At 38.0% G+C, this 25,985-nt stretch overlaps 2 protein-coding genes across 5 annotated transcripts; both read left to right on the forward strand.

The window, feature by feature from the left end:
• The first annotated feature begins 428 nt into the window (after positions 1–428).
• On the forward strand, positions 429–7,051 carry LOC121766143 (notchless protein homolog). The gene is made up of 13 exons (XM_042162490.1): positions 429–560; positions 908–986; positions 1,090–1,179; positions 1,932–2,057; positions 2,579–2,706; positions 3,540–3,751; positions 4,192–4,255; positions 4,616–4,726; positions 5,265–5,402; positions 6,073–6,215; positions 6,284–6,338; positions 6,513–6,569; positions 6,651–7,051. Exons 1-13 carry the CDS (start codon positions 435–437, stop codon positions 6,732–6,734), a joined length of 1,413 nt encoding a protein of 470 aa, XP_042018424.1. The 5' UTR covers positions 429–434; the 3' UTR covers positions 6,735–7,051.
• Positions 7,052–10,718: 3,667 nt separating this feature from the next.
• Positions 10,719–17,113, forward strand: LOC121765178 (autophagy-related protein 9-like). 4 transcript variants are annotated; one of them, XM_042161228.1, is made up of 11 exons: positions 10,719–11,006; positions 12,066–12,180; positions 12,984–13,613; positions 13,763–14,083; positions 14,443–14,665; positions 14,882–15,061; positions 15,159–15,365; positions 15,465–15,542; positions 15,625–15,695; positions 15,803–15,913; positions 15,991–17,113. In XM_042161228.1, exons 3-11 carry the CDS (start codon positions 13,039–13,041, stop codon positions 16,841–16,843), a joined length of 2,619 nt encoding a protein of 872 aa, XP_042017162.1. In that variant the 5' UTR covers positions 10,719–11,006; positions 12,066–12,180; positions 12,984–13,038; the 3' UTR covers positions 16,844–17,113. The 4 variants fall into 4 exon arrangements, with proteins under 4 accessions (XP_042017162.1, XP_042017161.1, XP_042017163.1 ...); XM_042161229.1 differs by lacking the exon at positions 10,719–11,006 and adding an exon at positions 11,029–11,246 and having other exon boundaries at positions 11,546–12,180; XM_042161227.1 differs by lacking the exon at positions 12,066–12,180.
• The last annotated feature ends 8,872 nt before the right edge of the window (positions 17,114–25,985 follow it).

Here is a 25,985-nt window from a genome sequence, read left to right on the forward strand (position 1 = left end):
ACTTGTTTAATGTTATCAGAAAAATTATGTTTTTTTTTAATAAAAAAATGAGAATATTAGTAAAATATCACTATTTTATTTTAGACTAAGTGTATTCTCCGACATACTTCAAAGGCCCTGGCAACTGATCCAAAGATTTAAGGCACCTCCACCGTATTCAAAGGCATGAATTAATCCTTTGTACGTTGCTTAAGAGGCTGAAAATAACAATTGGGATTTGGATCGATTTCTAATCGAAGAAAAGCCCAATGGGCCTCGGTGAGTACAAATAGAGAAGAATAGCCCATTTAACTACAAAATGGGCTGGGTGAGTGCAATCTATTTGAATAAAAGAAGAAATCAATTTCATAGAATGACAATTCTACCCCGAGTTATACCCTTAAACCCTCCATTGTAAGTTTTTCAAAATACAAACAGAGCAAGAAAAAGAGAAGATGGAAGTTGAAACAGCAGAATTTGGTAGGGCAGAGGAGAGAGAGCAGAGCCACCGCGTCATATGTCAGCTCACCGACGCGGAAGCACGCCGCTCGGTTCGCCAATTTTCCTGCCGGAAACCGCAGGTCCTAAGGAGCTCCAGCAGCTCTTCAATTAGCTCCTCAAAAACGTAAAATTTTCATCAAACTAAATCTACTTTTTTTGGCTTCTTATTAGTAATTCTGAACTGGACAAGTTATTTACTGCTCTTCTCATCCACTTCAGTTTTTCTATTAAATAATGTAGACTTAGTAATCGTAGGATTCTCTTTTGGATTATCTCAATTATTGCGGTCATAGGAGAGATTCTGTTTGTCTCATATAGTGTTGCTGGTTGCCTTTTTTTTGTACAATATTTATATGAAAAATCTGGATATGAACTACATGTAGTTGATAGGATCCTATTTAACGAGGAATATGTTTGGTTATCTCAGGAGGAAAAGCTGCCTTATGCTTTTTATGTGTTGGACCATGAGCTTGCGGTGGAGCTTGGATCATACCTTCAGAAGAAAGGCAATTTGCTAATTCCGTTAATCGATTTATTGCTCCTGATCCTTCTTTTACTCCTATACCGAACACAAATTGAAATTGCTGAGATTTTGAGTAAATGATGCAGTTTCCGTGGAGAAGGTCGTTACAATAGTATACCAGCCCCAGGCTGTATTTAGAATACGGCCAGTGACTCGATGTTCTTCAACTATAGCTGGTAAGAAATGTTATTTTATTCCATTCACATGCTCATCCCAATTAAGGGTGCATTTTGTTTCATTCATACCGGCATGCTCGTCAATGGCATGGTTAGTCCTGATCACTGCCTAGCTCATTCTTCACTCTATTTTACCTTCCTATAACTCTTGAATATTCTGAAGCACTTCTTGAGAATCTTAAAAAGACTAATATTTGCAATATCATGACTAGGTATCACTAATGGATAATACATTGGCTTTGATATACATTTACGATTTAAACATGATTGTTCTGTAGGTAAAACAAGAATAAGTGGGTATTAGTAGCTTATATATTATAGGCGACTAATCAAACGAAGTAGTCTCATTTTGCAATACAAAGATAATTACAAGGATAAACACTTCTTCTAAATCTCATCTTCCCTAAGGTTGTTTAACCAGTTAAGGAACCCCTCTACCAAAGGCCAAAGCTAGCTTAAAGACACTTACCTCTTCTTGATTTTATGTTTGATACAACCATATATATGATATATTTGGCGGGCTTGATAACATTTTCTTCTGATTTTTCTTGGCCAAAGCAAAAAAAAAGCATATCTTGACTCTTGGCGGACTTTTGAAGTAAAATGTTATTCTTGTTGAATGAAATAATTTCAAAACTGTTCAGTTTACTGACTGCTAGATTATTTGGCCCTCTTAATTCTTATTGGGATAAGGTTTGCTTGGATTTATCTTGAGCTATTTTTTTGTCCAACTCTGGTTTGATTTATTGTAGGTCACACTGAAGCTGTGCTTTCTGTTGCCTTTAGTCCTGATGGACGCCACCTGGCTAGTGGATCAGGTGATACAACTGTTCGTATGTGGGATTTGAACACGCAGACACCATTGTTTACATGTAAAGGTCAGAATTTTTCTTTTGTATGTATGAGCAGCATTTTTCTGATGGTTGAATGACATTACTATAATTCCCAGATTTTTTAATGTTTGTACCATTGTTTGGGTTTCTTGAAATCATCCAAGAAAGAAATCTACAGCACTTAGTTTGGTTATTTGCATATAATTATATCTGCATAAAGATATTTGGATATGTGACATTATAAAAGATTCTAACCATATGTATGAACTATGAAGTTAGATTGTTAGAATAGCACTATTAAAAATCTGGTCTAAAAAGTTTGCACTCATTTTTTTACTATGATACTCTTTGAATGGATTTCTTTTGCTTACTGTTTTGTAAGCCCTTCCATTTGAAATTATTGAATTAAATTGTATGTCATTACCTATTGGTTGTGCCTATAATGTCCATTTCATTTTCTTGAGCTATTTGGCATTTGATTTCACAAGACTTCTGTTTGTTTTGTCTTTTTCTATAAATAAGTAGTGATATATAATGATCACCGTACTTTATCTCCCCCCCTTCAGGACACAAGAACTGGGTTCTTTGTATTGCATGGTCGCCAGATGGTAAGCATCTAGTTAGCGGAAGCAAGGCTGGAGAGCTTATATGCTGGGACCCACAGACTGGAAAATCACTGGGAAATCCACTTATGGTAAGTGTAACAACTAGTGTTTTTCTTGATTGAATTTCTTCCTTGTTGATCTGAATATTTTTTTTAACCTCAGGAAAATATTGCCTTAATCTATTCTGACAACCATCTTAGAGTTGAACGTATTGTAGAGTGTGTTGATTGTGATCTGCTTTTTTTCTTTGCAGATGTTCGATAGGAAAATAGCATACTAGATATAGAGGTCTATGTATATATTAAGAAGGCCATAGGCTAGCCGCTATTGGCACTCTCAAGATGCACCATTATACTTTTGATGAAAGATAATACATGCATACTTGACATTGTGCCTCACCATCCTATATATTCATCACCTAATTTGATTAATATATAATAAGTACTCCCTCCATTCGTTGTTAATAGAGTCATTTCTTTTCGGCATGGAGTTTAAGAATAGAGTTAAATGGATGGTGAGTAAAGTAAGAGAGAATAAAGTAAGAGAGATGAAGAGAGAATAAAGTAAAAGAGAGAATTACTTTTTGCCAAAGGCAGAAAAGACTCAATTAACTTGGAACTTTCCAAAATAGAAAAATGACTCTATTAACATGGAACGGAGGGATTATCATCTTTAACATCACCAATAATTATTTTTGGAATCTCTTAAGTACGGATGTTAACATTTTCTTCGAAGTTTGGTAGCAAACAAGACTGCAGACTCTGTACTTGATGGAAGGTTTACCAGCTGTTGTTTTCATGGGACTGACTATACATATTGCAATATCCTTTTTTTTAGTTTATACCAAAAAGACATTAGGCACCGACACATGTCATGTCATTGTTTTTCCTGGAAGAATTTACAAAGGATTTAAATGGCACAGATCATGTCTCAGGGGCACAAGAAATGGATAACTGGAATTTCATGGGAGCCAGTGCATCTTAGTGCTCCATGCCGCCGATTTGTCAGTGCTAGTAAAGATGGTGATGCAAGGATCTGGGATGTTGCTTTGAAGAAATGTATAATATGCCTTACTGGACATACACTGGCCATAACCTGTGTGAAATGGGGAGGTGATGGATTCATATATACTGGGTATGTTTCATTTTAGTTAGAATCTACACATCCTAAACATGAATTTGTAAATTAATATGATTGAACTGTTATTTTTCTTTGAAATTCGGAAGCGCCTTGTTGGCCTATATTTAATATTGCAACTTAGGTTACAATTATGTGGTGTTGAATGGCATTCACTCAATTGGATGATCATGCATAAAGAGCATATTTTCTGCAAGTGAACATTTCAAAATGGCTCAATAATTTGTGCTTTCTTCTGTAGTTTCATTTCGAACAAGATTTTATAATTTCGAAGCTGTTTTATCTTCCAATTGTGAATTATCTGTAACTTTTATCCTGATAGGCAGTTTAATTGGTAGGGTTGGAGGAGGTATTGTAAATTTTAGGCGATGTAAATGCTTATTATACAGTAAAATTGTAGAAGATAAAAAAATTTGATTTCTATATTACCTTTGCAGATCTCAGGATTGCACAATTAAAATATGGGAGACTACACAAGGAAAGCTAATTCGGGAATTGAAGGTATTTCTTTTCTGTTGCTCAACAATCTTTTGTTCATTTGCCTCCCATCCTATTTTTATAAGTGCATCCGTTGCACATCTGCAAACCAGCATATCCCTTCCCTTCTCAGTTCTCGTTTTCTCAACCCTCAATATACACTCATCTGAAGCTTTGGGCTGCTTGTCACATTGTTCTTGTGTAAATTATGTTGTCTTATGTAATTGGGGTTAAATGGTTAATATGTCCACAGTTCTTTTGGTGATTAATATGCTTCTGTGAACATCAAACGAGCCATGGGCTTTTAAGACTACTATCAACTTATTGTAGTCTTAATTTTCTTATACTTAGTTGCTCATGTTTCCCATATTTCTCATTGTGTAGGGCCATGGGCATTGGGTGAATTCATTGGCATTGAGTACTGAGTATGTTCTCCGAACTGGTGCCTTTGATCACACTGGTAAACAGTATTCATCTTCGGAGGAAATGAAGCAGGTGCTGTGATTGATCTTTTAATATTCTCTTTTCAGTTTGTTTTCCCTTCATAATTACTTATTGCAGAGTATGTAAGCTTTTCCTTTTGGTCTACAATGCCTCTTGTTGATTCATCAAAGTGATTTAACCATTCAATACAGTTTTGGACCTTAGATATACTACTCCATATATTTTCTTTTACGTTTTCGAATGCTTGGTGCTGATTTTTATGGTTTTGCATTTTGGATTTTAGTTAGAAGGACTTAAGGTTGAATTAAGGTCGTATTTAGAACTTTTAGGTTTCGTAAAATGTCTTTAAAGATAAGAGGGCAGCCACAAGTGGAAAGAGATTTAGTAGGGAGTGAGAGAGAGTTAATAAATGTACTTGTGTAAAATTTCCTTTGTTTCCTTCAGAATAATGAAATGATTTCTACAAAGTGTGTGCATCTTAGTAAATGGGATTGCAGCGTATAAATCTCCTTGTGTGATAACTGATATGCTTTGGCTTTACTTTGTGTACTGTATTTGAAATCCGAGCCTACTTAAATTGTTTTACCAGGTTGCTTTGGAAAGGTATAATAGGATGAGGGGCGGTGCTCCTGTAAGATTGGTGTCAGGTTCAGATGACTTTACCATGTTTCTATGGGAGCCTGCTGCCAGCAAACACCCCAAAAATCGTATGACTGGTCATCAACAGGTGCTCAATTTTGCGTCATCTAACTTTGTGGAACTTGTTTTTCAATATTAGCTCTGTTTTTTGGATAAAACCAAACTCAGTTGAAAATTATTTCTTCTGGATTAAATGCTTTATATCTTCCAAACAAATGCTGATATTCCTTTTACTAAGTTTAATGAAGAGCCAATGCATGTTTGATTTCATAGACATGAGATACAGAGAATGAGGGGCTGGCATTGGATAGATGACATAACCTGTCATTAGACTCAGAACATTTGTACATGATAATCAGAAAAAAAAGGAAACATACAAGTAGAAAATCTCTAGTGATGATCTGGGAAATGATAGGTCGCCATGGTCTTGGCATATAATTACGGACTGCAGGAAAACTTCTACATCCATTCTCAAGCTTAATCAAACCCCAAAATCAAACATCTTCTTGTTTAGTGTTACCTTTCTGTCAATTAGTTGTGTTCATCAACATGCTCGATCTAACAAAGCTGCACAGAAAATATTGTACCCGGGGCTACCATCTCTCTCTCAATCTCTGTACACCATTGATGCATCAAGTTTGCATAATCTGGTTAATCCTCTCAATATTTGTCCGGGAACTTTCAACCTTATTAATGATTATTGATACCATATACCGACATTGATTACTAACCTCTTATTATTATGTGATCTCCTCTAGCATGTAAATCATGTTTACTTTTCTCTTGACGGGCAATGGATTGCAAGTGCCTCCTTTGATAAGTCAGTCAAATTATGGAATGGAGTAACTGAAAGTTTCGTGGCTGCCTTCCGTGGCCATGTTGGGCCCGTTTATCAAATAAGGTCTGGTCTATTTTTAATAGAATTTTATGCATCTAGTCTGTAGATCTAATCCAAACGTCTTCTTGCAGATGGTCAGCTGACAGCAGACTGCTTTTGAGTGGAAGCAAAGACACAACTCTTAAGGTAAATGTCCCTTTAGATAACTGAATGTACTAGTAAGAATGGAAAATTGGTGTGTGTTATCATTTTCATGTCTACATCGACTCTAATTGAGATACATAGTCCCTTATTAAGGGTTTTCTGCTGCCAACAATTGGAGTAGTACATTTGATTATTGACATGGAAGCCTGTAAACAGGTTTGGGATATTGGAACGCAGAAGCTGAAACAAGATCTTCCAGGACATGCAGATGAAGTAAGTTGTGTTGTCTGCATTGTTTCGGTCCATTTTATGCATCTAATTGAATCGTTGACAAACCCCTTATTGAAATTGCAGGTGTTTGCAGTAGACTGGAGTCCAGATGGTGAGAAAGTAGCATCAGGTGGAAAGGATAAAGTTCTGAAGCTATGGATGGGGTAGACGTTACACCAGCAGTTTCACTATCATGTACCGAGTTTTTGCAAGAAACGCAATCGCTGTTGCAACAAGAGGTCAGTCACAAAGATTTTATACTTTAGTTTAGAGAAGTAGTATCTTCTTCTGCCCAGTTTCATTTATATGGCCTGGTGGTGGTGGTGGTGGTGGTGATCAAGCTGCATATTTTGTTTCTCATTTATTTCCCTTTGTAAAGGAATAAACAACAAACAGGGTTAGCTAAAATTTTCATTTTTCATCTTTACCAGTTGCACTCAACATCCATATGCTTGGAAGAAATGGTAATGATTTGTTTCCCAACAGCTTAATTTTGTCAATCCATATTATAGAACCAAACTCATAAAAGTCAGCAGGAAAAAAAGCAAGTGGCCGATGCCAACAAAAATATTCTTTTTAGATACTACTTCTAGTACAAGATTAAAGCAATCTTTAAGCTAAATATTTTCCTCACTTTTTTTATTTATTTCAAATTGCACTATGCCACATCATAACAACAATTCCAACATGGACTTGTATCACAAGTCACCGATCCTAACAATCTCGGCGTCTCTAGACTCAAGGTATCTCAAACATTTAAAACTTTTGGACACAGAGATTAAGAATTTTGTTAAAATGTAGAAAAAAAAATAAAGTAGAAAAGATAAAGGAAGAGTAAAGTATGTGATGGAATAAAGTAAGAATGACTTAACTTAATTGGCACATCTTAAAAAGGAATACGACTTAACTTAGTTAGAACGGAAATAGTACTTTCGTATACAAATATCAATCGTCGCCTACCAACAAAAATAAGTAAATGATTTTGTGAAAAAAAATTGTCGAGATCTATAACGAGGGACGCTCCAAAGATGCCCTTAATGCAAATTTCGCATTCCTTGAACCATTTTGATAGGTAAACCCATAAATCCAAAAGTTATGTGGCTTTTACAACAGTTTGAAGCCGGGGTGGAGACGCCGCGCAAGTGAAACATATATTTTAGCATAGCACAAGGCCGACCTTATTTCAACGGAGGACGTGGGTGGGAACATTCAGCGGTAGATGCAGAATTTGTCATCTATTTTATTATTAATTTTCAATATGTTGCATAATTATTACTCTCTCCGTCTTTAAAAATTTGTCATCTATTTTTATTTTTGTCTATCTCTGAAAATTTATCACCTAATGTATCACATATATATTCATTAACTTGATTTCGCACGATTTATTATATAACTAATATTGTAAAAATATATCTCACATGTGTAACTTTATCAATCAATTTTCTATTAAACTTTTTCATTACTCAGGTCGGATTAAATGGGGTTTTTTCTTTTTGGGTTTTAGGCTACAAATAACATTCCTCGATTGTACTGGACTTTTTTTTATTCCGCTTTTGGGAGAGACGCATGACCCTCATGCGTCTCCTTTTAATGAAACGCATGACAATTATGCGTCTTTAAGGGAGACGCATGAGGGTCGTGCGTCTCTCAATTTTTTCGGTTTTTTTAACGACGCATAAGAGTCATGCGTCACAGAAAGAGATGCATAAGCGTCATGCGTCGCTATTTTTTTAAAATTTTATTAGACGACGCATAAGCGTCATGCGTCTTAGGGAGAGACGCATGAGGCTCATGCGTCTCTAATTCGCATAAATCAGACGAGGGAGAGGCAGTAGCTCCCTTTCAGAAGCGGCAGAAAGAGAGAAAGGCGAATTCGGTGATTTTTCATTGGCAATTCCGGTGAATCCGACGATTTCCCCTCGTATTCCGGTAAGTTTACTTTAATCTTTCAACATTCCTCCCTTATTTGTTGTTTATTTGCATATTTTATTTAGATTTCTCTCAATTTTGTAAATTAGGGTTTACAATAAATTGCTCAATTTTAGCCGATGTTTTGTTGTTTTGTTAATTGTAATGGATATTAATGGTGAAATTCATTCTATTGTATAGTTTTTGATATGTTTGAGATGCTTGGTGTTGTGATTTTGGTTGTTATTGGAGAATAGAGTATGGGTTGAAATGTATCTTTTAATTTAACCTTATAATTTAGTAGTTATATATAAATTAAGCATTATAAATCATGAATTGTGTTGAATTGGAGTGAATCATTGGTTTATGACATTTTGTTATTTTGACGATGAATTTGAATGTATATGTTATTTGTATTGTAAATGTGAGTTTGTAATTGTTATTTTGTGAATATGTATTTAGATTAGATGGAGACTTCAAGTTCAAGCGGACAATTATTATATGGACCCGAAGACCCGTCCGTGCTATATCCTGCAGAAACATCACATTTCAAATAAACTAATGAAAGAGGGCACACCACAAGTATTTAAAGTCCGAAGGACAGAAAGTAAGACTTGGGACGTCGACATTCATGAGAATGTTAGGTATTGGCTTGACGCCTTTGGTTTCAAAGGCGTGATGGATTGTGGGAGGTCGATGAAGGTCGACAATGAGCTGATCGCGGCTTTGATTGAGCGTTGGAGGCCGGAGACGCACACTTTCCATCTACCGATCGGAGAGGTGACGATCGCCTTGGAAGATGTGCAAGCTATTTGGGGCTTGAGGGCGGACGGTCACGTTTTCACAGGGCATGACTATCATGTCGGCTATCCAGATTGGACTAGCAAGTGCCGCGATTTGTTGGGATGGATACCGGAGACATCCACAGAGACAAAGCAAGGCGGTTTGCTGATGACCGCGCTGATCAATCAGACGAGGATACCTCTGGGTGATGACCTACCTACGTACGTATTCATGCACTAATTTTGTTAGGAGATCTCATTCTACCAGACACCACGGGGTGTAAGGTTCCATTTATGTGGTTGAATGCGCTTGACGATCCGGAAGAGGTGAAGAATATTAGTTGGGGAAGTGCGGCTTTGTCCTACCTTTATCATTATCTAAACAAAATATGCAAATAATCAACAAATAAGGGAGGAATGTTGAAAGATTGAAGGAAACTTACCGGAATACGAGGAGAAATCATCGGATTCGCCGGAATTGCCAATGAAAAATCACCGAATTCGTCTTTCTCTCTTTCTGTCGCGTCTGAAAGGGAGCTACTGCCTCTCCCTCGCCCGATTTATGCGAATTAGAGACGCATGAGCCTCATGCGTCTCTTCCTAAGACGCATGACGCTTTTTTTATGCGTCATCTAATAAAATTTTAAAAAAATAGCTACACATGACGCTTATGCATCTCTTTCTGTAACGCATGACTCTTATGCGTCGTTAAAAAAATCGAAAAAATTGAGAGACGCATGCCCCTCATGCGTCTCCCTTAAAGACGCATAATTGTCATGCGTTTCATTAAAAGGAGACGCATATGAGTCATGCGTCTCTTCCAAAGGTGGAATAAAAAAAAAGTTCAGTACAATCGAGGAATGTTATTTGTAGCCTAGAACAAAAAAAGAAAAAACCCATTAAATGGAGTAACAAATTTTTGAGGACTTATACAAAAGTCAACATCATTAAAACAATCATAACAAATTATCATATTAAAATTTCGAATTTCAAAACAAACAATACAGCCTTCACCTACCTAAAAGTTGTACATATGCTCATATCTCAAATGCATCTATATCATTTTACTTTTCTTAATAATCAAAGAAACTGTTCAATTTATTTGAGAAGTTAACAGTGGAGTGTAATATGTGATATGCTTTGATGAACTCTGTCCAGGATTAAACTAATAATTTGTTAGCAAAATTATACTCTATCGAAGAAATTTTTTATAAGATGTTTAATAGATAAACTTTAAATTATCTAATTTATTAGTACTAATCAACTTAGAGTAGATGGGATCTCATAGGCCGAGATTAATAAATGCAATTAATTTCTACTTAGCACTATTTTATTTTGCTGCTACTATTCATTAACATATGTTAATCTTTTTCTCATATAAGAAATTACACACATTAATTTATTATAGGAAGACAGATTACGCATCCCCCTGCCTACACGTCTCCCTTTTTCCATTGGAAAAGTAAATAATGAAAATTGATACAAGAATCATAATTTTATGTAGAGAGAGAAATCGGAATACAGTTCAAAACTTGATCAAATAATCAAAATTCGTTCAAGATTTTCACTGAATCAAAGCCCTTCTGCCTCCTCCGCATTTCCTACCTAATTAGGGATACATAAATCATGTATAGTATATAGTATTTCTGATCATTATTCTGCGCAGCTGAATATTCCCAATTGCTTCTCATAATAAAATTGAACTTCTGTAGATATTTCTTTACTTCATTCGGTGATATTCGGTCTGGAGGTAAAATGTTTTATTTCTGCTTAAAACTGTATGTGGGTTTTTTAAGAAGTTGGGGAGAAATATGTTGTCTATGGTTATTTTTGCATCGGATTTTCTATATAAACGATAAGAATTAGAAAAAGGAATTAATTTGGAGTATTTGCATCACTATTTGGTGCTAAAGGTTTGATCTTTTGTGCTTCTGATGGTTCCGGCAACGGTTTTTTAGCTCTAATTCTCTATGGAGACTTGTCAATATAGGTAGTTTACTTCAAGTTTTATTGAATATATTTTAGTAGCAATCAGTTCTTGCTTGAAATGGGGAGCCCTAGATAATATTTTTTTATTTGGAATGCTCGTTGCTGTCTTGCTGAATTTGGGGGCTGGTGATTGGTCTAGGGGATTATTAGAACACTATGCAGTTTTTTTTACTTCAGGTGTCTCGTTTACTTATTTCAGTCTTGCCCTTGTTTGTTTACTTGATTACGCTCAATGTGTAGTTTACTTCAGGTGTCTCGTTTACTTGATTACTTATTTCAGTCTTGCCCTTGTCAATATAGGTAGTTTACTTCAAGTTTTATTGAATATATTTTAGTAGCAATCAGTTCTTGCTTGAAATGGGGAGCCCTAGATAATATTTTTTTATTTGGAATGCTCGTTGCTGTCTTGCTGAATTTGGGGGCTGGTGATTGGTCTAGGGGATTATTAGAACACTATGCAGTTTTTTTTACTTCAGGTGTCTCGTTTACTTATTTCAGTCTTGCCCTTGTTTGTTTACTTGATTACGCTCAATGTGATTCTGTAGATGCATGATGGATTAAAATTTCATAGGACTTGGCTAAAAATATATTTCACATATAAGTTTCTTTCCTAACTGATATACAGAGAAATTGTAGTTCTGAAAGAAGATATGTACTTCTTTTCAAGTGTGTTAGACTGTGGCCCTTCTTGAAAATTAGGGTTCCTTGTAAATTAGTGAATTTCTTATTTTGTGTTCAGTTCCATAAGCCAGACAAGAATTGCATAACAAATGGTAATTCTGAAATGTCGCAACATACTTATTATTATTTCCATTGTTAGATCTCACGATCATACCAAGAAGCTGCGAGGTTCTATTCTCAAATCTTAAATTCCTTCCAAAGTAGCCATATAATATCAACTGGTTTCCGCTGCAGTCAAGTTTATGATTTTCAAGGTGGCATATCTGTTACTTACGACATAGTGTGTTCTCTATACTCTACAATAATGTTGTGAAAATATCCTAGTATATTTTTGTTGTTATTAACATTACTGAATATATCTCCATATTGCTGTTATGTATTTGTCACTTCACAGTTTGAGAATTTAAAGCTCGTTCATGCTGTTGCCTTGTTGGGGTATGTTAGCATGATATCTCGTATAGGATGCTATTGATTGTGTGAAAAAGAACCAAATGTGGTCGATCATTATCACTAAAAGTTATTTTCTTTCTTGAAATCCTATACAATGCTTCGTATTGGATTAATACACTTTTGCTTTTGATCATTATCACTAAAAGTTATTTTCTTTCTTGAAGGTAACCCTTTCTTGTTTGAAGCTGTTTTTAGATGAAGGTGTCAGCTTGGTATTTTCTTGAGATATTATGGCTTACTATTTACATGGATGTAAAACAATGGATTTATCTTTTGTTAGTTGTGTTCCTGTTTTCAAGGGCCTTATTCTGTGGATGTGAAAGGACTAATGGGAAACTCTTACCTATTTCCAAATTAGAAAAAGATTATATGCTACTATTCTAATTGTCTAACATTACCTAGAAGGTGTCAAGACACTGGGTTACCACCCCCTAGACAATTTCTACATCTTTTAGTAATGTATGGCAAATGGAATTGTTAGTGTTATGGCAGAAGGTTTTGTTTGTTATATGTTATAGTTATATATGATGTGCTTTTTCTGTCCTTATAATATGCTTCATTAAGGTCTGAATTGTTGGAATAATTTGGTTCCCTTTTGGTATTTCAGCATAATGGTCTGATTAAGGCACACTGCTTTTGCATGCATTCAGTGTGTATGAGTGATGTTCAGTGGGCAAAAAGGATTTCATGCTCTTAATATATTCAAGTGGCGACAGGGTAGTACATCTTCTCTGAATACTGGGTTGCTTGATGATGTACCTCATGAAATTGAGTTGTCTGATTATCATAGAACACCGAGCCCTGATAGTGAGAGCCCATCTGGGCTGCTTGATGGGGAGACCTTGAATGCTGAGCCGATTGATGATCTGGATCTGTTCTTTGAGAGGATTTACACCTATTACTGTGAGAAAGGCCTGTGGTGCATTATCATCAAGTGGATGTTTGAGCTTCTGAGTTTGGCTTTCACTATATGTTTTTCTGGGTTTTTTCTACTTGTTGTTGATTGGAATGGCCTCCGTAGTGCAAAATGTGGTATGGATGCAGTGGAATCTGGAATCAAACCTTGTGACCTCTATGAGGAAGCTTTACATAAGCATCCATTGTCTCCTTTCACTATTTCAAAAGCTATAATTGTTGGATATTTGGGGATATTTTCCATCTACTGTATATTCTGCTTTTTGAGGTTCTTTGCGCAGTTGAAGGAGACTCTGAAGATTCGTTGGTTTTACTACAACTGGTAATTATAAATCATGCGGTACCTAATAAGGTTGAAAGCCATGTAAACTCTTAATACAATGTAAACTTTTTCAAATTGTGAAAAGTATGTAGTACTTAACTTCTTGAAATGAGGATGCTGTATTGGGTGCTTAATTAATGTCTTTGCAGCCTCCATGTCACAGACAATGAAATACAGACGATGCCATGGTCGCTGATTCTTGAAAAAGTTGTTCAAGTACAGAGGACACATCAGCTGTGTGTGGTCAAGGATCTTTCTATGCATGATGTGGCCATGAGGTTGATGAGGAAGGAAAATTACTTGATTGGCATGCTTAATAAAGGAGTGCTTGCATTTCCCATATCACAGTGGGTCCCTGGTTCGTGCGCAACTGGAAGTGTTGGTACAGATGGTGTACAACTTCGTCTAGTACTGCCAAAGACTCTTGAATGGACGCTGAATTGGTGCATACTCCAGAGTATGTTTGACAGGTAAAATTAATACTTACTATTTTGAGAAAATAACCCAAGAATATAAGTTATAATATGGCCCTCCTCCCCATAGTGCATTGTATTATAAGGTTCACGTGTAAAGTTTTACATACCATTAATAATTTTTCTCATATTCATCGAATGCTGCTTTCATGGGATTTCATGGTCATATACAAAATTCATGTGATTTTTTTTCCGTCCCCCTTCTGTGACTTATTTTATGTCTTTCTCTGTTGTCAGTAGAAACTCCTGATTGTGATTTTTTCCCCTGATCGACTGATCCTAGAAATATTGAAAAATACTTTTCCTTCTATGACCTTTCTACATATGCTCATTTGTATGCTTTTTTTTCCATGCAGAAACTTTTGTGTTAGAAGAGACTTTGTCTCAGATCCAAATACATTGAGGAAAAGGCTAATAATAGTTGGCTTTACTCTGCTTCTTTTATCTCCGTTCCTTGTAATTTTCATGCTCGTATATCTCTTCTTGAGCCACGCCGAACAGTTTTACAACCATCCAAGTACAGCATTTTCCAGGAGATGGTCAAACCTCTCTAAGTGGATGTTCAGAGAATTCAATGAGGTATCTCCGTAAACTTGATCCTAAACTCTTCCTTCAGCATTATGTCTAGTTGTGGTCCAGTATATTGTGATATATGTTGATGAGCTAAGGATGATTTTTGAGGAAGTTAAGTCTGGTTATTTGCCATGGGACATAAGTGCAATACAATCTAATTTTGAAGATGCATGATACTGAATTTTTAACTATTTGTTCTTATCTGTCATCTTTCATTTCCAGGTTGATCATTTGTTTAAGCACCGGATAAACAGCAGCATTGTGCATTCTTCTGATTACTTGAAACAATTTCCTTCACCCATCTTGACTATTGTGGCGAAGTTCATATCATTTGTTTCTGGTGGCTTTGCTGCTGTGCTCATAATAATTGCGTTTTTAGAAGAATCTCTCCTGGAAGGCCATGTAAGGCTTTCGACTTTTTGACTACGACCTCACTTTCTAAGAGTAACAGACCGCAAACCTTGAACATCCCTTTATGGGCTCTGATTTAATCTTGCAGATATTTGGGCGAAACTTATTCTGGTATGCTGCAGTTTTTGGAACTATAACTGCTATAAGCCGTGCTGCAATGAGGGATGAGCTTCTTGTCCTTGATCCACAGTCAGCAATGTCCCTGGTTGTACAACACACGCACTATATGCCAAAAAGATGGCGTGTGAAAGAGAATACTGAGACAGTGCGGGTCGAGTTTGAGACTCTTTTTCAGGTATCATATGTTATGGACGTTGATGCGCTGTAGGTGTCTAGTGTATTTTATTTGTCTTAATCTACAGCGTAGGCTGATTGTATAAATTATTTGGCGTAGTACACAGGAATGATGCTGTTGGAGGAGATGGCCTCAATCTTTCTTACGCCATATCTACTTATGTTTGTTGTCCCTAAGGTATGTAATTAGATGTGTTCTCATCCATCTATTTCCGTTTCGAAAAGGTATTCCTTGAAATACCATTTGTTTGATTTCGCAGCGGGTGGATGATATCTTAAAGTTCATCAAGGACTTCACTGTGGATGTTGAAGGCGTGGGCCACGTTTGTAGGTAAGTATTGGTTCATGATAAGCAATGAAAGCTTTTACTGTTTATCAGGATGGTTTCTTGCTTTGTTGGCGGAAGCAAACTCATTAGCGTGTCATATTTCCTCGCAGCTTCAGCCTCTTCGATTTTAGAAATCACGGAAACAAAAGATACGGTTCACCATTTAACTCGTCTCACGATCAGAGGAGTTCCCAGGGGAAAATGGAGAAGTCATTCTTGAGGTATCAGTACTATCCGTACCACATGCATATGTTGCGTTTTCTTTGCCTTTTGCGTCACTGTCGAGTTCCATATGCAGCTTTCAGATTGCGTATCCGTCATGGGAACCTAATGATGATGGGAAGCAGTTCTTCGCGTCGTTGAAAATATTCAGAGATCAAAAGCTGAGAGGTCAAGGAACAGCAGCCTCGCAGACGGCATCAGGGATGGTGCATCAGAATCCGAGATTCAGAGGCTTTGGCGCGAGCGAACGGGATGCCATGTTTTCGAGGGAAGCAGTGTTCAACAATATGGGAAACTTCCACCAGTTAGACTCGATGTGGCTGATTGACTGCGAGCAGAAGAATTTTCCCTACATTCTCGAATGGTATTACACCTCGCACAATCATGACAGAGACGAGGATAACTCGAGAGAGACGCTGTCGAGAAGCTACGACCAAGATGAGGAGAACCCTCCCGCTCTATGGATGCCGTCCCACCTGGCCATCAACACTCCCAAATACGACGATGGAAACTGGGACGACAACCTGTTTGAGGATCGCACACAGAGCCATCTAGAAGCTTCGACATCGGTTCCTCTCTACCAAGAGAGTGTGCTACAGCAGCATCACGAGTCCAATGACGCGCAGCACCCTGGAAGGAGCCACTGGTGGGCCAGAACGCGGCCACATGGTCCAGGTCAGGAGACGAGCTTCCTTGAGCCACCAAACTTCTTCCATGAAGCTTCCAACGATGACGGCGACAACTACTCAGACGAGAGAAGTGGCGAGGAATATCAGCTGGACTTGAGAAACTCGAGGGGGCTGTCAAGGACATTCTACATGGACGATTTAGATGGAGGGAATTTCAACCTTCCGTTTGTCGACATATATGAAGATCCGTTGGAGGGGGGCTCGGGCTCGGTGGATTCTGATCCTCCAAATCTGGTGTGAGAGCTCGCTCGGGTTTGAAACGAGTAGAATATTGATCCAAAATCTCAAAATTATTTCATGTAGATAGCAAAAAAGGTGTACAGCAATTGGAATGTGAAGTTTGGTTTTCCCATATATTCTTGATTCGCAATGTGGGGAAGTGAACTAAAAACTGCTCTAATCATTCTTGTACTATATGCTAGTAGTATGATGGTCGGAGGGCTATGTTTCGACACTAGTCTTTATTTATGATTATCAGTACTCACTCCAAAATGACATTCGTTTACGCCATGTCATTTGTGCGTGACATAATATTATCTATTGTGCATTACTCCCTCCGATCTTCATTAAATGTCCCATATTTCCCAATTTAGACGGTTCTTAATAAATGTCTCATTTCACTTTTATCATCTTTGATAGTGGACTCTACATTCCACTAATCAATGTTTTAAAAACCGGACTAGCAAGCGAACCAGCGTCATTACTGGTTCAACCGGTTCACTGGTCGAACCATTGGTTGAACCGGAATACTGTTTATATATATATATTTATTTATTTAGTAGTAAATAATAAAATTTAATCAAACGTTTTATCAATAAATATTATAGTATTATACATTTAATAGCATTATTATAGAAAACAAGTCTTGTACTAGTATATTAGAATATTTAATGACGTTAAGTTTAAATACAATAATAAATTATAATACACAATATTAAAAACTAGTATTAAACTCTATGTATAATTATAAACTCCTATATTATAAAACATTAGTGATTGTAAAAGTATAATTAAAATATAAGAAATATATTAAAATTAACAATTTCTTAAAAGAATATATAAAATTAAAATGAATTATCTTAAAAGAATATAAAATTAAAAAGAATATATTTTTAGTGAATGATATAATTTTATTAATTTTTTATCAACAAATATAATTAAATATATAAATTATACTAGTAGTAAGTTAATGTAAATAAAAAATTTAATATTTATGTATAAAAATAAATAAGTTCATAGTATTATTTTCAAAAAGTAATGCGGCAAAATAATATTATACACAAAGATATATGAATAAACATAAATTAAAAACATATATTTAGTAAATACTCCTATTATATAATCAAATAGTAGTAAACTTTTAATATAATTAATCACATATTCTTAATATGCATATATACGTATTAAACACGAATTATTAGTTTATATAGATAAATATTTCGTGTTTAACATATGAAAATAATTTATGTTCATATTACTACCAAGAAGTCCTTGTGGTGTAGTGGTAGAATTGTTGGTAAGTTCACCGGGAGGTCTTGAGTTCGACCCCTATCAAGGCCAAATTTTAGAATAAAATTTTGAAAAGCATTTGAACCGGTTTCCGGTTCCCGGCCAGACCGGTCTGACCGGCCAGTTTCGGCGGTTCATGGCGGTTGAACATGTCACTGGTTTTATAGTGCTAACCGGACCGGACCACCTACCGGTTCGCGGTTGAACCGGTTGAACCGGCCGGTCCGGTCCGGTTTTTAAAACACTGCCACTAATTCATTCTCCCATCTACATTTCACTAATTTTTCCATTCACTTTTATTAACAAATTAAAACATTTTTTTAAAACCTGCATCTGTCAAATATTTGACATTTAATGGAGACCGGAGGGAGTATTATGATACTGGGGGACACTGTGGTGACAACCTACCACCATTAATAGCCATCTGATCTCTTAATTTGATGGATAAGATTATTTTGTATGATTAAGTATGGATTGTTTGTTTCCGAAGAAATTTTTTTGCTTGTAAGGGTAATTTTGTCATTCTGCCTAAATTGCTTGTATGGATTTTTTATACCAGTTTGCTTTGTAATATTTTTTGTGAGTTAAGCGTAGAGAACTAAATAATAGACATCCTATATGTCGTGAAGGAACTAAATAAATATAAAAGCAATAAAAATAAGACAAGACATATGACCAAAGCTATTCCCAACATGATCCAGAATTATTTCAACCTATTTTACTATACTCATTCCTAATACAATCTAGTCAATTAAGGATTGTGTTTATTTTATGCTCACATGCAACTGAATGTAGTGAATTTTAGTATATAAAATATAAGCGCATGTAATCACACACTAGTACTAAATACTCTAAAATACTCCTAAACTGCAAAAGAATAACGTTGAAAGTAGTAATTAGAGATTGAACCCACAACAAGGCGGTTTGGAAGGAAACTCCTAAGACGAGACTAAAAAACGGTAAAAACGGATGAAACGACGATTTGATGTAAAACCAAACAAAAGCAATAAAAGAAAAGACAGTCAAATCACCGAAGGGACCAAGCTATTCTTAACTTGATTCAGAATTGCTAATTTATGCATCCTATTTCCTGAACGAGATTCTATGTTCTAGGGATCCACTTTGTTTTACGCTCTAGCCTCTAGGATAAGCTGATCATGTCTTTTAGGCTCTACTCACTAATCTATCACCCCTACAAGATGCATAACAGGCTTTAGACTAATTTCTTAATACGTTCAACACCTCACTAACTTATCGCCCCTACAAGATGCATAGTAAGCTTAGATTAGAAATATTATAACAATCCACCATATGAACTATATCCTCACACGCTTCTTGATCCGAGTTAAAGAGACGTTAGATAAAAGATAAGTATTGTAGTAAGGTAATATATTGCCTAGTTACGAATACACACAATAGATAAGAACATATGAACACGAAAAAACTTAAATTAACTAATATATGAAAAACATATTTAACAAACCCTACTACTCCCTTCGTCTGCGAATAGGAATCCCGTTTTGGCATTTTAGTCCGTCCGCGAATAGGAGTCTCGGTTCACTTTTACCAATAGGGTCCTACATTTCACTAACTAATTCCACTGACATTTCATTTAAAACTAATATATATAAATGAGACCCGTATTCCACTAACTTTTTTCGATCCACCTTTCTTAACATTTCTTAAAGTCCGTGCCACCAAGAAATGAGACTCCTAATGACGGATGGATGGAGTACAAGCTAAAAGTAATCTAGAAAATTAGTCACACATGACTTGATAAAGACATTCCAAATACAAATACAAAGGTGGACGAATATTCAACTGGATGAGTAAAATAAAGACCGTCTTCAATCATTTCTTGATTGGACGGTTATGATTTTTCTGTATGGGGGCATAAAAGATGGAGAAATAAAAAAGAGGAAAAAGATTGAAGAAAAGATAAGAGATGGAGTAAAAGGTAGAATTAGTACTTCCTATAAGGGCATGTTCGGTGTTCATTAATTAGGTAGAATTGAGGTCAAAATAGGGCATTAATGTCAGTTCGGTGTTCCCCATTCAAATCTTTATGACCCTCGATGACCCCCGCCCGCACTGTTCCCTTTGACTTTCATCGGAATTAATTCGGCCAACACACTTCATTTTGCATTGGGGAAGACTTTCTCTCTCTCTGCTTGGCAGCCAAGAGAGCGAGCTCGTGAGCTAATAGTGTTGAAGATCGAGACCGTCGTCGACGCCCTGGGCTTTTAATTCGTCGACATCTTCTTCAAACGTAGTCGGTATTGTAGTTTCTCTTATGCCTTACACGGTTATTGATTTGGAGTTCTCACTATGTTAGGGTTTGCACTCAAGCGAAGACTCGTCTACTTCGAAGAGGAAAAACTCCGGCGACATCATCATCTTCATAAGCCTAATTTTGGTGAAAGGGTATGTGGTGGAATTTGGAAAATAGGGAAGGGACATATTTGTCCAACAAGTTATAGCGGGGAGGTCAACTGAACCCATCAAATCAATTCTGGAACACCATTTTGGCAAACGAACATATGCAAGATACATACATTTTGGTGAGCGCAAAACCAATTACTCATAACCGAATAAGCTCTAAAAGATTATAAGCCCCAGAGGTCTTTTTATAGGTGCGGGGAAGACTTAGATTTAATAAGATTCGAATGATGTGATGTAATATCGGAAGTGGAGAATGAATCGAACAACAAAAATGGTACATGAAATGAGCTAAGAATGAAATTAATAAACGCTGAGGTGGATTTTACACGTAATAAGCGTGTGCATGGTTGCATGCACACGAGAATTGTATGTTGTGAGCTCCAAATCAACACATAGCGTGTGATAGTTAGTTAATTGAAGCTGTTAGATTGATTGTTAGTTACTTCACAGCTATATAAGCTGAGCTACTTCAATTGTAAACGCATCTTTGATGAATTAATGCAAAATTCCCTTCCTTCTGCTCTGTCCTCTCCCTCGCGTCAGTCTATTTGTGTAGGTGCAATTCCGGTCGCCGTTCATAGCCCCGGCGACCCCAATTCCGCACCAAGTGGTATCAGCTTTCTCGATCCTACTCCTGTGATGGTTGAAACACGCTCCGGCGATATGCGCCGGCTGGAAGAGATGCTAGCGGCCGCGATGGCTGATCTCGCCGATCGCGTGGCTGAATCTGATCGGAAACGTGACGAGCTTGATAAGCTCCGCGACACTACTGATGGATCTCGTGATCTCGCGGTGAAGGAACTTCGCGAAGGTCTCCTTGCTCTGCAACTCCAACAAAATGAGTTTCTCGCTCGTTTTGTTCCCCACACTCATGGCATGGCCGCTGGGCAATTTGCTGGTGGGATTGGGGGTGGCGGTGGTCCCCAACAACGTCAGCAATACTTCGCTACGCGTCAATCTAAAGTTCGATTTCCTATCTTTGCCGGCGAGGACTTAGCCGGATGGATCCTTCGTTGCGATCATTTTTTCGCGGTAGATCTGACTCCTGAGAACTATAAAGTCCGTCTAGCCGTGATCAATTTCGAAGGAAGAGCTCTTCAATGGTTCCAAAACTGGTCCAAATACCAGGATCGAGCTATGTCTACTCCGTGGCCGTTGTTTTTGCAAGCGCTTGAAGCTCGTTTTGGAGATCAACTATTGGGCGATCCGATGACCGAACTCCTCGAGCTCAAACAGACAGGTGCATTTGCTGAATATCATGATCGTTTTGAACTGTTATTGGGCCGTGTTTCCCTCTCTGAATCGTATGCGATTAGTCACTTCATTAATGGCTTGAAACCGGTTGTTCAAAAGGCTGTGCGTATGTTTATGCCTCAAACCTTGGTTCATGCGTATGCTTTAGCTAAATTACAAGACATGTCTGCTCCTGTGAAGGATAATTTTACATCTGGAAATCGTCGTTTTACTCCTAATGATGCTCGCTCTTCAAACACTTCCACACCACTGCTTCCTTCACCTATTACTCCTGCTTTTAAGTCTAAGCGTTTATTGACTGAGGAGGAAATGGCTGATAAACGTGCTAAGGGTCTCTGTTATGGCTGTGATGAAAAATTCGAACGAGGACATCGTTGTGCTCGGAAGCAACTTTACTTATTAGAAATTGATGATGGTTTAACCCCGGTTGAACTAGGCCCTGAACAACTGAGTGATGATGATGGTAGGGAAGATGAGCACCCCCTGATTTCTATCCATGCTATTAATGGCTCTTCCTCCCGGCACTTTCGCACTATGAGAGTCACTGGCCGTATGGGGAAGAAGGCTCTCCATATTCTCATTGATTCAGGGAGCACACATAATTTCCTTGATTTGCATTTGGCTAAGAGGCTGGGTCTTTCCCTCACTGCTGTCACTCCAGTGTATGTGGATGTGGCGGATGGCAATAAACTGGAGTGCAATTCTATGTGTAAAGGGATGAAGTGGTTCTTGAGAGGCACTGCCTTCTTGACTGATGTACTTCTCCTTCCCTTAGGTTACTGTGATATGGTGCTTGGAATCCAATGGCTGGAGACATTAGGCGACATCCAATGGAATTTTAAGAATTTGACCATGGACTTTACCTTGAATGGGAAGAGGCACCTATTGCGGGGTGGCCATAATGACCAAGTTGTTCAGGCTGTCTCTGCGAAGGAGATGAATAAGCTTCTTGCACATTCGGATGGTATCCAGTTGTGTTGTATACAAATGAACGTTGAGGGCCATGCTGACCTCTTTTCTGTTCAGGGAAGCACTGACGTGCAGCACCATATCCCTCCTCAGGTTCAAGACTTTTTGGAGGAGCAGAGCTCTGTTTTTGCTGAACCATCTTCTCTGCCTCCCATGCGCTCCCACAACCATAAGATCACTCTGACCCCTGAAGCTACTCCAGTAACATCTAGGCCGTATAGACACTCGGCACTACAGAAAAACATCATTGAGAAACAGGTTTCTGAGCTTCTACAGCAAGGTTTTATCCAGCCTAGCTCTAGTCCTTTCTCTTCTCCGGTTGTGTTGGTTAAGAAGAAAGATGGCACATGGCGTATGTGTGTTGATTATAGACGATTGAATAAGCTCACTATCAAAGATAAATATCCCATTCCTCTCATTGATGAGCTGTTAGAGGAACTTAGAGGAGCTTCTATATTTTCTAAAATTGATTTGAGGGCCGGTTATCACCAAATTCGGATGGAAGTGCAAGATATCCCTAAAACAGCCTTTCGAACTCATGATGGCCACTACGAGTTTGCTGTGATGCCCTTTGGCCTCACCAATGCTCCTGCCACGTTTCAAAGCTTGATGAACGATGTATTCAGACCTTTTTTAAGGCGGTTTGTGTTGGTATTTTTTGATGATATCCTAGTCTACAGCAAAGACTTGGATACTCACTTGAACCATCTCAGTTTGGTTTTCCAGAAACTCAAGGATAATTCTCTTTATGCTAAGGCTAGCAAATGTGAGTTTGCCCAGGATCGGATTGAATATCTTGGCCATATTATCTCGGAGAATGGGGTTTCTACTGATCCTAAGAAAGTTCAAGCAATGCAAGATTGGCCCACCCCTTTGGATGTCTCTAAGTTGCGGGGGTTTCTTGGTCTTACGGGATATTACAGGAAGTTTATTCGAAATTATGGTGTTATTTGTGAGCCACTCACTGATCTTCTTCGAAAGGATGCATTTCTTTGGGATGCCGCGGCCGATAAGGCTTTTCTGGAGTTGAAGAAGGCTATGGTTTCCCCACCGGTTCTAGCCTTGCCAGACTTTTCCTTACCCTTTGTGATTGAGACAGATGCTTCAAGTTATGGAATTGGTGCTGTGTTGATGCAAGCTGGACATCCAATTGCTTTTATTAGCAAAGCACTCTCTCCTAAAAACAGAAACCTCTCGGTGTATAACAAAGAGCTTCTTGCTCTTGTTTTTGCAGTCACCTACTGGAGCCACTACTTGAGCTCTATGCCTTTTGAAGTCCGAACTGATCTCAAGACGTTGAGCCATTTAATGAAGCAGAAACTCACTACACCGGGGCAACTCAATTGGCTTTCCAAGCTTATGGCTTTTGATTTCGAGATTACTTACAAGAAGGGAGTGGAGAACAGTGCTGCTGATGCACTCTCTAGAGTCCACTCCTCGGAGGTCTTTTGTATGGCGATCACTACGGTTTCTGATGATCTCTATCCTCTCATTCAATCTACTTGGGATTCGGATCCCTCCTTGAAGCTGGTAATCACTGACTTACAACAGAACCCGGCCTTAACTTCCAAATATTCCTGGTTAGGAGACCAACTGCGAAGAAAAGGCAGATTGGTGGTTGGCAATGACTCTGCCTTGCGCCTCAAAATCATCAATTTGTTCCATCATTCTAGCAGTGGAGGCCACTCTGGTGTGCTTGCTACTTACAAGAGGCTTTCTTCCCTCTTCTACTGGCCCAACATGGAAAAACAAATCAGAAATGTCATCCGGGAGTGTGATATCTGTCAACGTTATAAATATGACAATAGTGCATCCCCGGGATTACTTCAGCCTTTGCCTATACCTGATGCTGCGTGGTCACAAGTCAGCTTAGATTTTATTGAGGGACTCCCTTTGTCTCATGGGAAATCAGCCATTCTGGTCGTGGTAGACAGATTGACCAAGTATGCTCATTTCATGAGCCTCACTCATCCTTATTCGGCTCTTACCGTGGCTCAAGCCTTCCTTGATCATGTTTTTAAACTCCATGGCCTCCCCACTATTCTTATCAGTGATAGGGACAAGATTTTCCTCAGTCAATTTTGGTCTGATTTTTTTAAACTCCAAGGGGTTGAGCTTCACTTATCTACGGCCTATCATCCTCAATCCGATGGCCAAACGGAGGTGGTGAATCGATGCTTAGAGACGTATCTCCGTTGTATGTGCGGGGATCAGCCTGCTAATTGGTGCAAGTGGTTGTGCTTAGCCGAATTCTGGTACAATACTTCTTTCCATTCATCCATCCAAACCACTCCTTTTGAAGCTTTATATGGCTACCCTCCTCCTCTTCACATCCCTTATTTCCGTGGGGACTCGGCTGTTCATGATGTGAATGAGAGCCTTCTAGCTCGTGAGGCTATGTTGGATGTGCTAAAGTTCCATTTGGGCCGAGCTCAAAGGCGAATGAAACAGCAACATGATAAACACCGTTCGGACCGCCGCTTTGCTATGGGTGATTGGGTGTATCTCAAGCTTCAACCTTATCGCCAAAACACTCTCCGTGATCGTCAGTTCCACAAGCTTAGTCCTCGCTTCTTTGGACCCTTCAAGATCATTGATAAATTTGGGGAAGTTGCCTACAAGCTTGCTCTGCCACAGGATGCCAGAATTCATCCGGTTTTCCATGTGTCTCAACTCAAGAAGAAGGTTTGGCCGATCTCTCAGCTTCATGGCACTCTGCCCTTCCCTGGTAATTCCACATTCATCGAGCCAGTTCAAATCTTGGATCGTCGCTTGGTCAAGCGAGGTAATCATCCTGCTACGAAGGTTTTGGTCCACTGGTCTAATTCATTCCCGGAGGATGCTACTTGGGAATTTCTTCACGACATCAAGGAGCGCTTTCCTCTTTTTCAACCTTGAGGGCAAGGTTACTTGAGGGAGGGACGTTTGGTACATGAAATGAGCTAAGAATGAAATTAATAAACGCTGAGGTGGATTTTACACGTAATAAGCGTGTGCATGGTTGCATGCACACGAGAATTGTATGTTTTGAGCTCCAAATCAACACATAGCGTGTGATAGTTAGTTAATTGAAGCTGTTAGATTGATTGTTAGTTACTTCACAGCTATATAAGCTGAGCTACTTCAATTGTAAACGCATCTTTGATGAATTAATGCAAAATTCCCTTCCTTCTGCTCTGTCCTCTCACTCGCGTCAGTCTATTTGTGT

The sequence above is a fragment of the Salvia splendens genome, chromosome 14 (genome assembly GCF_004379255.2).
Source record: "Salvia splendens isolate huo1 chromosome 14, SspV2, whole genome shotgun sequence".
In the NCBI taxonomy this organism is placed as follows: Eukaryota; Viridiplantae; Streptophyta; class Magnoliopsida; order Lamiales; family Lamiaceae; genus Salvia; species Salvia splendens.

Bases quoted from the DNA above. Each gene is read 5' to 3' on its own strand.
- LOC121766143 (XM_042162490.1), top strand. From the start codon at position 435: ATGGAAGTTGAAACAGCAGAATTTGGTAGGGCAGAGGAGAGAGAGCAG. The intron at 5,403-6,072 runs GTGCTCAATTTT...GATCTCCTCTAG, and splicing joins GTATGACTGGTCATCAACAG to CATGTAAATCATGTTTACTT. The intron at 6,216-6,283 runs GTCTGGTCTATT...GTCTTCTTGCAG, and splicing joins GGGCCCGTTTATCAAATAAG to ATGGTCAGCTGACAGCAGAC.
- LOC121765178 (XM_042161228.1), top strand. From the start codon at position 13,039: ATGTTCAGTGGGCAAAAAGGATTTCATGCTCTTAATATATTCAAGTGG. The intron at 15,062-15,158 runs GTAAGGCTTTCG...TTAATCTTGCAG, and splicing joins AATCTCTCCTGGAAGGCCAT to ATATTTGGGCGAAACTTATT. The intron at 15,696-15,802 runs GTAAGTATTGGT...ATTTCCTCGCAG, and splicing joins GGCGTGGGCCACGTTTGTAG to CTTCAGCCTCTTCGATTTTA.